The 13211-nt window shown below is 43.2% G+C and overlaps 1 protein-coding gene across 1 annotated transcript in view; it reads left to right on the top strand.

Moving 5' to 3' along the window:
* The first annotated feature begins 532 nt into the window (after nucleotides 1–532).
* The window catches only part of BEAN1 (brain expressed associated with NEDD4 1), a 57746-nt gene continuing 45067 nt past the window's right edge, over nucleotides 533–13211 (top strand). Inside the window, exons 1-2 of the mRNA XM_054200674.1 lie at nucleotides 533–644; nucleotides 1635–1709. Of these exons, the coding sequence (XP_054056649.1) occupies nucleotides 614–644; nucleotides 1635–1709 (106 nt within the window). The 5' untranslated portion in view covers nucleotides 533–613. The remainder of the gene's footprint in view (nucleotides 645–1634; nucleotides 1710–13211) is intronic.

The following is a 13211-nucleotide window of genomic DNA, read 5'->3' as shown; positions in this document are numbered from 1 at the left end:
CAATGAGAAACGCTTCCAAGATCCCTGGTTACAAGTAGATGTTGCTGTTGTAAAGCGGTTTTAGCTCTTACTCGGACTCCATCCTTCTCCTGGCCCCCATCCAGCCGCAGCGCGTTATCTCCTCGGCCCCGCTCCGATAATCCCGTCCGTCCCCGCGGGTTTATGCCCAGGCAGTCCCCTCCCTCCCCGCCTTTCAGCCCGAGTGCGGGGCTGGGCTCGCCTCTCCGCAGCCGTTATCCGCCTACAGCTCCTTACCCAAGCACCAAAGCCCCGCAGCGTCCCGAACGCGCCCCTTCCCTTTCCCCGGGGCCCGCAGAGGGAGGGGAGGGCGCGGGGCCGGGGATACCCCAGGCGCCCAGCACCCCCCCCACGGCCGGCTCAGCCCCCCCTCCATGTGCAGCGCCGAGCACCCCGCGGCCGCCGCCCGCCCCCGCGGCGGCTGGAGGCCGGGCCGGGGAGGGGAGCTCCGGCCGGCCCCCGCGGGGCGGAGGTCACCCGCCTACCCCCGCCCTCCGCCCACGGCCGCCGCCGCTCGGGCCCCGCACGCAGCAGGAGGCGGCGGCTGCGCCCGCCCGGCCGCCCGCCCGCCGCCGGGGAGCTGCGGCGGGGGCGCATGGAGAGACCGGCCGCCGCCGTGTGCTGGGGTAAGGCGGGATGGGGCGGGGGAAGCCGCGCCGGGAGCCCACACACACACACACACCCGGGGCCCGGCGGGGCGGGGGCGGCCGCAGCCGGGAGGGCTCGGCCCCGGGGCGGGCGGCGGCGCGACACGGCGCGGGGGGGCGCGGAAACTTTGTGGGACTCGGGAACCCCCTCCCAAAAGCGGAAAAAGCATATTTACCACCACCACCACCCTCGCGGGCTGCGCCGGGGCAAGCGGGGGGAACCCGCCGGGGGCTGGCGGGGGGCAGAACCGGGACCGTCCCCGGGCACGGCGCGCTCCAGCGGGGGGAAATCCAGCCCCCACCGACCCCGTACCGCTCCCGGCCCCCGGCAGCAGCTCGCGGTTCGTGTGCAGCTGCAGGAGCGAAGCCCCTCTCAAGAAATCTAAACATTTTGTTATTTAGGACACGTTTTGCTCGCGTGCATTTTGTTGCCTACAAGTATAAATCTTTGAAATGCAAGTTATAAATATTAAAGCTGAAATGCATGGGGGTGGAGTACGCGTGTCAAATTTTAGAATAAATTTATTCCAGCCCAGTTTGACACATGCACACCTAACGTATTCAAGAGGCACTTAAACAAATTAGGAAACAGTTATTTTGCTTTACAATGGTAGGTGCCTGCTTCAGAGACTGGTGAATGACTTAACAACAACAATTAGCATATTTATATAACACGTTGTTGTTTATACATGGCTTTTTGAATGTAAGAGGCATTAAAGTCATATATAATATCATTTCCTGAACCGGAGTGATTCCTGGAAGTATGAAGCAATTACTTGTTTGGTTTTTCACCCCCATTCATGCTACACCCACGCGTATATTCTGAGCCTGAAACATGTAATCCTGCCCCAGAGCGCAGGGGTGCACGTTAACACCACAGTGTGTCTTCAGCTGACATCTGGTTGCAAAACAAAAACAAACTGTATTAAGTAGCTTTTTTTTTTTTTTTTCCCATTTTTCCCTCCTTAGTTCTTTTCTTCCATCTTCCTCTCATCTCTGGAAGCTCCATCCGTATTGGAATAGGCAGCAATTATTCCAATCTCTGTAAGTAGTAGTAATTCTTTTTTTTAAAACTACAGTAATGGCATGCCCTGCAGTCATGTACAGCTGTAGGAATATTATATTCAAAGTCCTCTAGCAGATAAACATCAATCCATTAAAAAGCAAGTAGCTTCCTGACTAAGAAAACAAGTGAGTTAACAGAAATGGACAAATGGACTTAACCCTTGTGATCTTTATGCAGACAAAACTCATAGAAATGAGTGAGAGAACTGTCTGAAATAGAGGACCATAAAATTTAGTGTCAGGTGTAAGTTATTCAATAATTCCTTTTAAAAAAAAAAAAAATCCTCCTTTTCAGCATTTTCTCCCACAACAACAAATTAGCACATAGCTGCTAAAACTGATTCACAAATGGAGCACAATGACATCAGTCAAAATTTATATCATTTTGGCACTTGCTAGTGAAACGAATGTGGTTAAAAATTACTTCCAGTCATTGAAATGAAACAATTCCTGACATTTGACTTCCTTCTGCTTTCCTTTTTATGACTGACTTTAGTAGTTATTACATGAAAATGTTTTGAAAAGGAAATAAAACATTATAGGAGCCAATTCTGCCCACGTCACTGGTCCCATTGTGGCAGAACCCCACAGGTATGCAGGGAAGCAGAGCAGCATGTCCAGTCTCTTAGATAAAAGAATGCATAATGATAAAAATACACGCACAACAACTAAAACAACCGAGACATCTCTCAGAGCAAGTGCTGCAGCTCAAGAAAAGCTACGCTGAAATTCTCTAACAAGATTATGACTTCGGTAACAACTTTCAAGTGAAGATCCCCATTACAGGTGAGAAATCGAATGATTAAACCTGAAGTTTAAAGAAAGAATGGGCAAAAAGTTAACTTATTTACTTTGGAATGTACGTGAAGGAACAACAAAGTCAGGCAGCTGCTATCATTCACGGACTAGAAATATTATCGAGCTTCACGTTTGCTGCCACAACCTACCAACTTGGAGAAATTGCTAATAGTGCCAAGACCAGCTTCTGGCAACACCAGGCGTTTGTAGGATGGAACCCCGAGATTACTCTGGTAACTAGGATAACTTTGGTTGGGAAAGCTGAAGGCAGTGCCAAACCAAGGAAATGCAAAGCGGTGTCTTTCAGATTGCCTGGTAATGCTTTAACTCCTACAAAAGCCATGTTCAAGTCGGGCTCAAGAGCAAGTGCAAAATTGGTAACTACTGATTCAAATTGTTCACCCTCTGCCTACCACGTAGGTGACCAACTAGCATCACCTAAGTCATAGAAAATATGTAATAACAACACAAAAGGGACAGGAAACTGGAAATGCTAACTTTAGTATAGCTACATGCATCAGTCTCCTCATTTATTAGTGAATTGCCTGTAGACTTGGCAAAAACATATTTGTAACGTGCTTACGTTGTTACAGCTTAATATTGCAAAAATCCCGTTTAGATTATTTTTCCTCAGAACTGTTGGTTTCACATTATGCATGAAATGGCATTTCATAGCACTTCATTATGTATGTAGCCAGTATACGTTTGGTTTGGGGATTCATATCAGAATAACAGTTCTTTATCCATTCTTCGCTTTCATGTTCCTTGACCCTTACGCTGGGATTTTTCCCTGCCGTTGTTCCTCCCAGAGAGACCACTTGTTTGTGGCAAGACAACTTTGTATTGCATTAACATTAGATAAGTGGAGTTTTGTAACAGAACTGTTGCAGCAAATAGTTCAGAGTAGTCCGAGTATTGCCCTAATTTCCAAATGGGCGTCTACATCTCTGTAAAATTAAAGATGATATTTTTGTTGTACTTTGGTCTTCACTAAGTACAGTTCAGACAGGCCCAGCATTCTGGCCTTCTAGGCAAGAGCTATCGTGATTAATTACTGCAATGCCTAGACTGTGAAATGTTCTACTGACGCCGACAGATAACATTAACACAATACCAGGTGAGCATTAGCCAAAAAAACCCAAAACCAAACCAAACCCTGACTTGTATTGTGCTTTTATAGTGAAGATGGGAAGAGACTGGTGTTATTCCAGGCTGGTGGCATGTACCAGAGCAGGCACTTCTCCAGGAAGGAGAGTACAGTGGATTCTCCAGCTGTAGAGAATTCAGGTATCCCAGGGACTAGACCTGTTCACGCTCCCAACACTGTATTTCCTAAGCAAGTGGGAAGGCCCAGGAGCAGGGCTGCAGCGCTTCTCGTACAGGGTCGGCTGTGCCTCAAGAATCCTACTCTTGTACAGGACAAAGGGGTCCAGTTCGGGCAGGGTAATACTCGGGGATGGAGCTAAGCGACTTCAACCACAGAAACACGGTGGGTTGACAGTTTCAGCATTTAATGGAACTTCTCTGATCAGAAATAAAATTTGCAGTTAGCTTTGTTGCTTTAGATCATTTCATTCTGAGAGACACTGGGTTTTCTTTGCGAAGTCTTTTTAGCTTTTGGTCAGGTATGTTTGTTTTTTGAAGTAAAAAGTCAAAATTATCTCTAGGACATATTGATGACAGTGAGTGTAAATCATTATTAAATCAGCAGTCACAGACCTTGCTCACTGGTTCTAATACTTAAGTGAAGGGGTCCCAAAACTGTCAGAGAAGCGAAAAGGCAGATAAACGGGTCTGCCCAAACTGCCTTCCCTCCCTGCACGCCGCTGCCTCCTCCCCAGCACTGCTGAGATTCATCTCAGCAAACAAACCAACTGATTTTTCAATCAATTATCCAGCTAGCCAATACGTACCAGCTGTTACAAAAATACAGTTATTTTACAACTATTAGGTGACCATATAGTTATGTATTTAAATATTAGTAAATCTTTACAATAACTGTATTGAACTATGTCCCTGCTGTTCCATCTAAGAGCAGAAGGAATGGCCAGAGATATGCAAAACGTTCATTTGGATGCATGAATCAGGAAAAACAAAACTATAAAATATGCAGACAGTGTTTTAAAATCGAGCATTAAGATTCCTGTGTTATAACCTTTATAGCTCTTACAAGCTTACTCTTACTAAGCAGAATTATCTCACAAAATGAAGAAGGAATAAAAGCGTTCATGCTGCGGCACACCTCTTCCTGCATGAAAACCCACCTAAGCCAGGCACAGGGACATACTTCCTGCAAAGGGAAAGTGCAGGGAATGCTGATCCTGAACCCAGCAACCCCTGGAGTGGCTGCTCTGGATGCTGTCCCTCGGCTCCCGCACAGTGACAGCACTGCTGGCTGCCAGCTGTGCTGCCATTGACTACAGACCTGCCAGCTCCACTCCCACACCCCAGGACGACGGTGGAAGGTCGAATAAACTTCTACTCATAAACAAGGAAATCTTTCTGTATACAGCAAGAATAAAACGCTCTCTCCGCTGCTACAGACTATGGAATCTGCAGCTCTTGTTCTTGATGGCAAATCCTGTATTTTTCCCCAGAGCAGTCTCCAAACTCAGCCAGTTTAACGCGGTTGTCTAGAGGCCAGTGCTCAACGAACTTAACTTCACATTCCCACGCAGAGGTGGAGCCCAGTGCCTCAGTTCAAACGGGTGAGGAAACTGGGTGATTTGGGGTATGTGCCAGTATCTCACAGTGGTTCTGTTGGCTGCACCTGGTTGGAGACATACAGAAAGACAAGAGATGGTTTCAGGCCTGTGAGTGACAGCTTCGCTGTGAGCTGGTGTCCTGCAGGGAGTACGTTATGCCGGGAAGTTTAAGAGACAGACTAATGGATCTGCACCAGGACTTCTGCACCCACAGCAGTATATTCCCTTGCACTTGCCTTGAGAAGTGTCAGTGATCACAGCACCAACACCTGCCACCCATTACCAGTCTCTCTCTTCTCTAACAGAGAATGCCAGAAGCCATGTAGGTCTGTGATGCCAGGGGGGGAGGGAAACACACACTGCACTTGCCCTCCTTCTCTAAGTGCACAGCAAAGTTTAATCCCCGGAATAATCTGCTCTTTATTTTCCCTCACTGATTTTTTTCCTCAAAGCATGGATGTTTGCTGAAGGCACCAAAGAGGCTCCCGTATCCCTTTCCATAGAGACATAACCTGTATCTCCCTACAGCTTTCCACACTGCACTTCAGGCTTTAACGACTCCAGCTGCGCAGAAAGGAAGGATGTTCAAATGCCTCCAGAACCACACCTCAGAATTCTTTCTTCTTCTCCCTTAATAAATCATATCCTGCTCAGTATCTTTCTGCCATCAATTTATTTTATGATGGCTTGAAACCATCCATTACATAAAGAATGATTTTTTCACCTTTTCATTTATGAGACCGGAATCTGCACTTGGAAGGTATCAATTTCTCTCCAAGCCTGACAATTTCTCATCCTCGGTTACGAGGATGTAGGCTGACAACTCCAAATCGCTCATTTCCACTGTAACTACTGACTTAATGCTTTAGTTTCAGCAGCTTCTCCCAACTCCTACCTCCCATTCCTGACTAGTTTTGGCGTTTTTTTTAGCGGAGAGAATAATAGATTAGAATTCATTCATATGCAAAAATACAGCTTAGAGTCCTGCTCCCTATCAAAGAAACAGAAATGTATCTTCAGTTTTTGAAGGGGATTTCACAAACCGGTACAGGCAGCCATACATGGAGCAGCCTCTCGGAGAAGAGCAGGGGGGAGGTATGTTTTAGAGGTGCTGAGCGCTATTACTTCTTGCAGTCTGACATTTCATTATTCTACAGTGATGGTATTGGAGCTATATATTCAAGCACCTAAAAATGCAGTAGGTGCCCAGACACCTTTATGCAGAACACCTTTCAAGGAGAGGTGGACACCTAATTGATTATGAGCTTTTGTAAATCCTACTTAAGATTTTTTTATCCTCAGATGCTTTGGAAATTTGGCCTCAAATTCAGAGCTGGCAGAAGCAGGCAATTCAGTTGGCTCTGGCAGCATTTATGCAAACAGTGGTTTTGGCTCCAAGACGTAACACATATCTTGCTAGAACTCCCTCGGACTGTTTTTTAAAAATAATGACATTATATGACATTGAGACACCTACGGTCTTCAAGGACCTGTGTGAAGGTAATTCACTGGAGGACATTCCAGCCAAAGCCACTTGATCACTGTCTATTGTTAATGCAGATACCGCTTCTATGACACTTCGTTTCTTTGGCTTCTTTAATTCTAAGTTCCTTATCTTCTAATTGCTGTTTTTAGTTGCGAGCATGTTAATTCCTTTACTTCTATCATTAAAATGAGGATTTTCCTTTAAGCAATTGTTTTCTTTCTTCATTAGAAGCATTATAAAAAGAAATAGTGAAATACATGCAGTTTTTAAATTTTTTTTTTACTTTTGGATATCTCCTGTTGGCAATTAATCCAACTCTGGATTAAGCAGCTCTGTGAACGTCTGATCTTTACAGGTTTTCGGCATCCTAGCTTTATTTTGAATTAGCTGCAAAATTGCTACAGGATTATTTCTACTTAAAAGACCGAACTAAGACTGAAGCTTTATCATGCTAGGCTCTACACAGAATAACTCGCCCTGTCCTTCCTGATTGCAGGTGTCTAGATAACACAAAAGGTGGGAAGAGAAAAAGAGGCTGGCAGAAAAATTAATTGCCTTAGATTACATAGCAACTTCAGGAGAAAGCCAGGCTCTCCTGGCTCCTGGACTGGTATCTGTCCATTCCTTGGCGCTGACTTTTGCCAACAAGATACTGCACCAGCTATTCTCTCTTGTAGCAGCTTTTTTTTTTTTTTTCCATCTTTGTCCAATCCCATAACTGTCTTTGTTCTTGGGGGTGAAGGAACAGACTTGCTGCAAGATAATTTCCAGAACATTTATTCTGCTTTTACTTTTTCATATGCTTATTTTATGTAGCTGAATTAATTGTCTGCAGACAACCTGTTGTCCATCAGGCTTAGAGAGAAATATTCCGAAGTTACATTTAACCTCAACTTTCCGTTCCCACTTAATTAAGATAGAAAAGTAACTGCAGCTGGCCTGTAATGTTTTTCTAGTTAGATCACAAATACAGGTGGATCTCCCTTCCACTGGGGAACCCAAGAGATACACAGAAATGACATTTTTTGCATCAGAAAGTTAAACAGTCAGTAGAACAGCTTTCTGAATCACTCTAAATCATGTAATAGGCTGCTTCTGATTTTTAAACACTGAAAACAGGCCCCAACTTACAGAATGGGTTAAATCAGGGATTTCTACAGCAAGGATTCAGGATCTTAAAGAGTCGAGCTTTACAAAAGAGATCCTAGGCCCTCTCAGGGAAAGAGCAATACAGTACATGGCAGAGCACCCCGCAGATTGGAGCTGTTTGGTCCCAGTTGGAAGGCCAGTTCTTACTAGGACAACCTCACATGCAACTTTGCTTCTAATCCACACAACCATCTCCTTTTATTAGAAGAGTTCAATATTTTGGGCTAAATGCTCCCCATTTATGATTATTTATAAGTCAGACTACTGAGGTACACAACGGCCATTTTCATCCTCGAAACACACACAGTACACGAGCAAGCCACTGGCCCAAACAACTGGCAAGGAGTACAAGACTTCATTAAAAAAGGAGGTCATAGAAAGCCCAAAGCAGAACAGAAGATACTAGAGTTTTCAGAAATTTGTAAACCACATTTCCTTGTTGTCATCTTAATGTATTGCCCTGAAACCTGCCTCTTCAGCAAACAAATGTAAATACCCTGCAGACTTGAGCAGACAATAAAAGCTCTGAATGACAAATTAAGATTCCTGGTTTATTGCAGGTGCCACGTTGACAAGTAGCCCAACAACATCTAGTCATCTGGTATTGTAATTATAACTCTGCCTCAGAGACACACTGGGAGAGGAACGTGAATCCAGGGCAATTTCTTGCTTGGCCCAGAACGTGATGCTCAAGAGAGAACTCACACACTGCACAGAGCAGAGAGCAGCTACTGGGGAGGACTTTTATGCATTATTTGAAGAGTGTGTTAAACTACACTAATAATCACTCTCCCCGCGCTAAACACATTTGTGGAATCAGGTGTTCCTTTAGAAAGAATATGAGACATTCAATAACAGATTGAAAAGGCAGTTACGACGTGTTCATGCTATTGTGCGCTGGGGTACATGCTGTACAGCACATTGCTTAGCATCAGTCCCAAGCAGAAACTGTCCCAATGTTTAGGGAGAACACAAAATCAGAATACCACCAACAAAGATTTTGCATATACACACTTGCTTTTAGAACAGCACAATCCTAAATGACGTGACTGGAAATTGTGCTTTTGCAACTTGATCCTATTAGCCAACCTCAAAGATGTCTAAAAACTGAAGAGAAGCCTAAAATAAAAAAAAGGGGGGGGGGAAGCTATATTCAGAGCTACATTTCTGTGCTTCTGATAAAAAAAAAAATACAGTTTTTCTACTGAATTAAGCAAGCCATAAATTGGAAATTTTCCCAAAGTTGGAGACATAAGCTCATGCTTCAGGAGTGCTGGAGCATCTATAGAGAGGTAGAAATAAGAATTTTTCCCAGATTTTCAAACATGTAAAACTATGATTCCCAAATGCAGCAAAGGACAGCATGGTAAAGTGCAGGGCTAAATGTAGTATCAAGGTACCTTAATGGTACAGAAAAGACATCTTGTGTCTGTCCTCTAATTTAAGGTTATTGTACATTTCTTTAGTTGCCATCAGTGCAAAAATATTAAGGAATTGAGGGGCACAAGAAGTCACCAGAGAGATAAGAATCTCTCTTCCTTATACTGTGTTTTGCGCAGGTTTCTGTGTCATGCTCACCTAAATCACCTAAGCACAGACAAGCATTAAACATCAAACCAGCGTGTGCCAGGTGTTGTTTATTTTCTCATCCTCTCACCAAGCTCAGGAGTTGTTAAATCATCTCTGTGTCACTGGAGGATCCTTCACCACCACCACCTTCCCGCAGCTGGCAATGAAGGTTTCAAAGCTAGGCTGCAGGCAAGAATAAGGACTACGATTGTCACAAAGTGCAAAGGGTTACGTTGCAAAGAATCATTCCTGCTGGGGGATGATCAGGGCACTGTCAGACTTAGTGGCTGATGTGAGAAGCATGTACCCACTTTAACAGATATATAATTCAATGGGCATTTGAATAAAAAAAAGTGGTATTACTAACGTAGGAAAATAAAAAATTGTATAATGTACAATAGCTGTAAACTATTATGTGTATTTTAATGGTGCAGGTTACTTTCCAACTTGTGGATTAATTTTATGCATCACATTTATATAATATTGCACCTTAACCTAAATTTGCTGTGATCATTTTGATGTTCTTAAATTACTAATTTTCACTTCACAGATACATTCAAATGTGTGCTGATTTAGAATGCAAAGCCTGAAAACCACCAGCACGCTGTTGCATGGCACGCTCCGTTTGGGAATGGGTGGGCTCAGAACTGGGAAGGGCTTCTTGGAAAGAGACTTTGGGAGCTCCTTGCCACCTGTAGTAAAAATTGTTTACAAATCAATTTTACCTCAGTCTAAAATATACTTTAAAAAACAAAGTACTTTGTGCTAGCCTCTACTAAGATAGAAGCATCATCTTGGAAAGTAACGCATTTTCTCAGAAATGAAACTATCTGTCTCAAAAGACTTTTTATTGCACAGAACTTAAACACTGTTATTTGCTTCATTAGTATCAGAGGGAATGCGCTGCCCACCTCCGGCGCTGCCCACCTCCGGCCCTGCCTGCTGCTTGCCTACAGCCTCTGCCTCACGTTTCTTCCTCAAAAAAGCATTTACATATTTTTAGTCCTCATGAGTTTTTCAGTTATTTTGCAGCTCCCCTTGAGAACAGAGAGATTTGTATCATCTGAACTCACAAAAGACCTAATTTGCTCCTGCTACATCTGGGAAATACAGCTTTATAGCATAGGTTTGCACGTCTTGCCTTTTTAACGATCATTGTCCCCCACTTGCTTTTCAGTCCAAAAAAGATTGGATCTGCCCATATAATTTCTTATAGCCTACAATCTTAATGGTTCTCTCTGAAGATAATAAAACATCATAGTGGTTTTCTAGCGTTTTCACAAAGACCATATCCCACGGTGACTTACACAGTTCAACAACAACTTGCAGAAACAGAAAGCGGAGCATTACTTTCTGGACGATAGAGAAGAGGCGTTTATCTTTGAGTGACCTTCAAAGTAGAGCCAGGAAAGAGTGAAAAGTAAAACAGGAATTTTATGTTGCAGGAACTGTAGAAAACTTTCTTTCATCCAAAAAGTGGTGAAATCGTAGACAGCGATAGGGGAGAATTGTGTTGAACTAGTAAAAACGGGAATACTGAAGAAGAAAGATATGAAAAGGTGTAGACTGGAGCAAGTTAAAAAAGGTTTGAAATAATTATGGCAACTTCAAATGAGATGGCAAACTAAACAGATTTTATGGAAGATATAAATACATGAGATCCATACCGGGGCCAATTACTCTAATAAATTTGCTAATACATTAATTTTTCCTTCTGCATCACTTTCGTGCAGGTGAATTCCTTTTTGATATTTGTAATGACTGTGTAACCAGTCTGAAGTTAACAAAAGTTCTTGCCATTTAGACAATGACTACATTTGGTACCACAAAGTAATTATTGCTTAGCTGCTGCTTCTATAATATTTTAACTCAAAAAAACCAAACCATCCCAAAAAACAAAACCCCCAAAAAACCCAGACAGGAATCCCCAGAACTGTAATTGCTGGGAATTATATGCCATTTTACCCCCAAAATTGTCTGAGACACCTACCAGAAATACAGTAGCCATTTAGGAAACATACTGCGAGATGTTCTGACAGTAGAAAACAATATGATCTGATTATTGATGAATGTGATTATGATCCAGATTGCTGAGCTGCCAGGTAGAAGTGTACACTCTAAGATTTACTACAACAGTATGCTGTCAACGCTGGTGATGTGTATAAATGCATTTGGGGGTACTGACATCTTCCACTGGAGCAGCTGTGTGGAGAATTGGAAATCATCAACAATTAACTCCAAACTGCATGATTTTGCAGCTACAAAGGACGACAAAAAGGCTCCAAATTAAAAATATTGGAGAGCAAACAAAAACATGATGTAGCAGAATTGCCTGTCTTCTGTTGGGTGCCGACTTGCACAGTAGCCCTCTGTGCCTTTACTTTCAAGAGCTAGTGTTTTCCAAGTTGGGCTTGAACTTTTATTTGCCTGCACTTTTAATGTTTTAGATTGCTCACAAAAAGTAACCTGAATACAGCTCTTGTACTCTAAGGAAATGTAAAGCTGATTTCCAAAAAGTCTTTCTGCACAAAGGTCTTCCTCGCCAAACCTAAAAACTTTTTATTCTGTCACTAATGAACTATTTTCCGTTTTACTTCTCTTTCTCGTTACTGGAATCAAAACAAGCCCACTTTCAATAGCACTACTGGTGAAATGTGGGGGGAAAAAATACCTTCTTTGAATAAAGTAGGACCTTTTTCCCTCCTCTTTTCCTGGATAATTTTCTGACTTCCTGATCTCCATGAATTTGTTTGTTCCTTACAGTATGTTACCAGATTTTTAACCTAACAAACTGGAATACATTTATGTTAACAAGTTCTATTTTCAGTGATTGGCTCAGTGTGTTTTAGATGGTATGTCTGGTCTCTAGCATTCCATGGGATATTTTGTATTGTGCAGTTAATGTTTAAAAAAAAAAAAAAAATAGCCAACCGGCTATTTGGAGCAGCCAGGGAAAGCTCAGCACTGCACTCGCTGGTTCTGCGTTTGAGGAGACCGCTCTCGCCCCCAGCACCCCTGGGTGATCCTGTGCAGACAGGACAAGCGATGATCTCCCTCCAGCACTCCCATTTCTTGTGAAAATGGGTTTTGCACAGGTGAATATTAGCATGGCCTGAAACTCTGCTTGTCTTAAGTTACAGGGCTTAGGCTGGTATCATCTCTCCTTTGAGAGCAGGAAATTTCTGTTCATGCATGTGTGTATGCATAAAGATAAAAGGGACCATAGTACACTCTCAAAGGACAAGATAAAATTACTCTTTTTCCCCCTCTCAAGGCAGAGATGATTCAGTTTTCCACTCAGCCCCCAAGAATCAACAGTAGTCCTGGGAAGTGGCTTCAGCCTTTCAACCGAGGAGCCAAAGATCTGGCTGCAGACCATACTATATAGGATTTAATGTCTCTGCAAACCAAACCTGAGTTTGTTTCCATAAATTTACTTTATTAAGATTATTCAAAAATCCTTCCCCGCTCTATCAAACTGAGTTCCTACCCCTTAATTGTCAAACTGGGAAGGGATTGACAGAGCACTACATTTACAGTTAAGCAGACCTTAATCCAGTCTTTCAAGTTTATGCATGATAGCACATCTGTCTGTCTTCCCCTCATTTGTCCATTTTGTATGTTAAACTGGGGCAAAGATGGATTGTTTTCTTTTGGATGTTAAAGCATGTAAGTCAGCCAGAAGGCTGGGTGCCTCCGAGACATGGTACCTTGCGATTTCTTTAGTATGCTTCACCTAGACCTCATCTGTCTCAAACACTATTTAAGTGATCA

The sequence above is a fragment of the Rissa tridactyla genome, chromosome 4, assembly GCF_028500815.1.
Source record: "Rissa tridactyla isolate bRisTri1 chromosome 4, bRisTri1.patW.cur.20221130, whole genome shotgun sequence".
Classification (NCBI taxonomy): Eukaryota; Metazoa; Chordata; class Aves; order Charadriiformes; family Laridae; genus Rissa; species Rissa tridactyla.
This window is presented reverse-complemented; position numbering and strand designations above follow the sequence as displayed.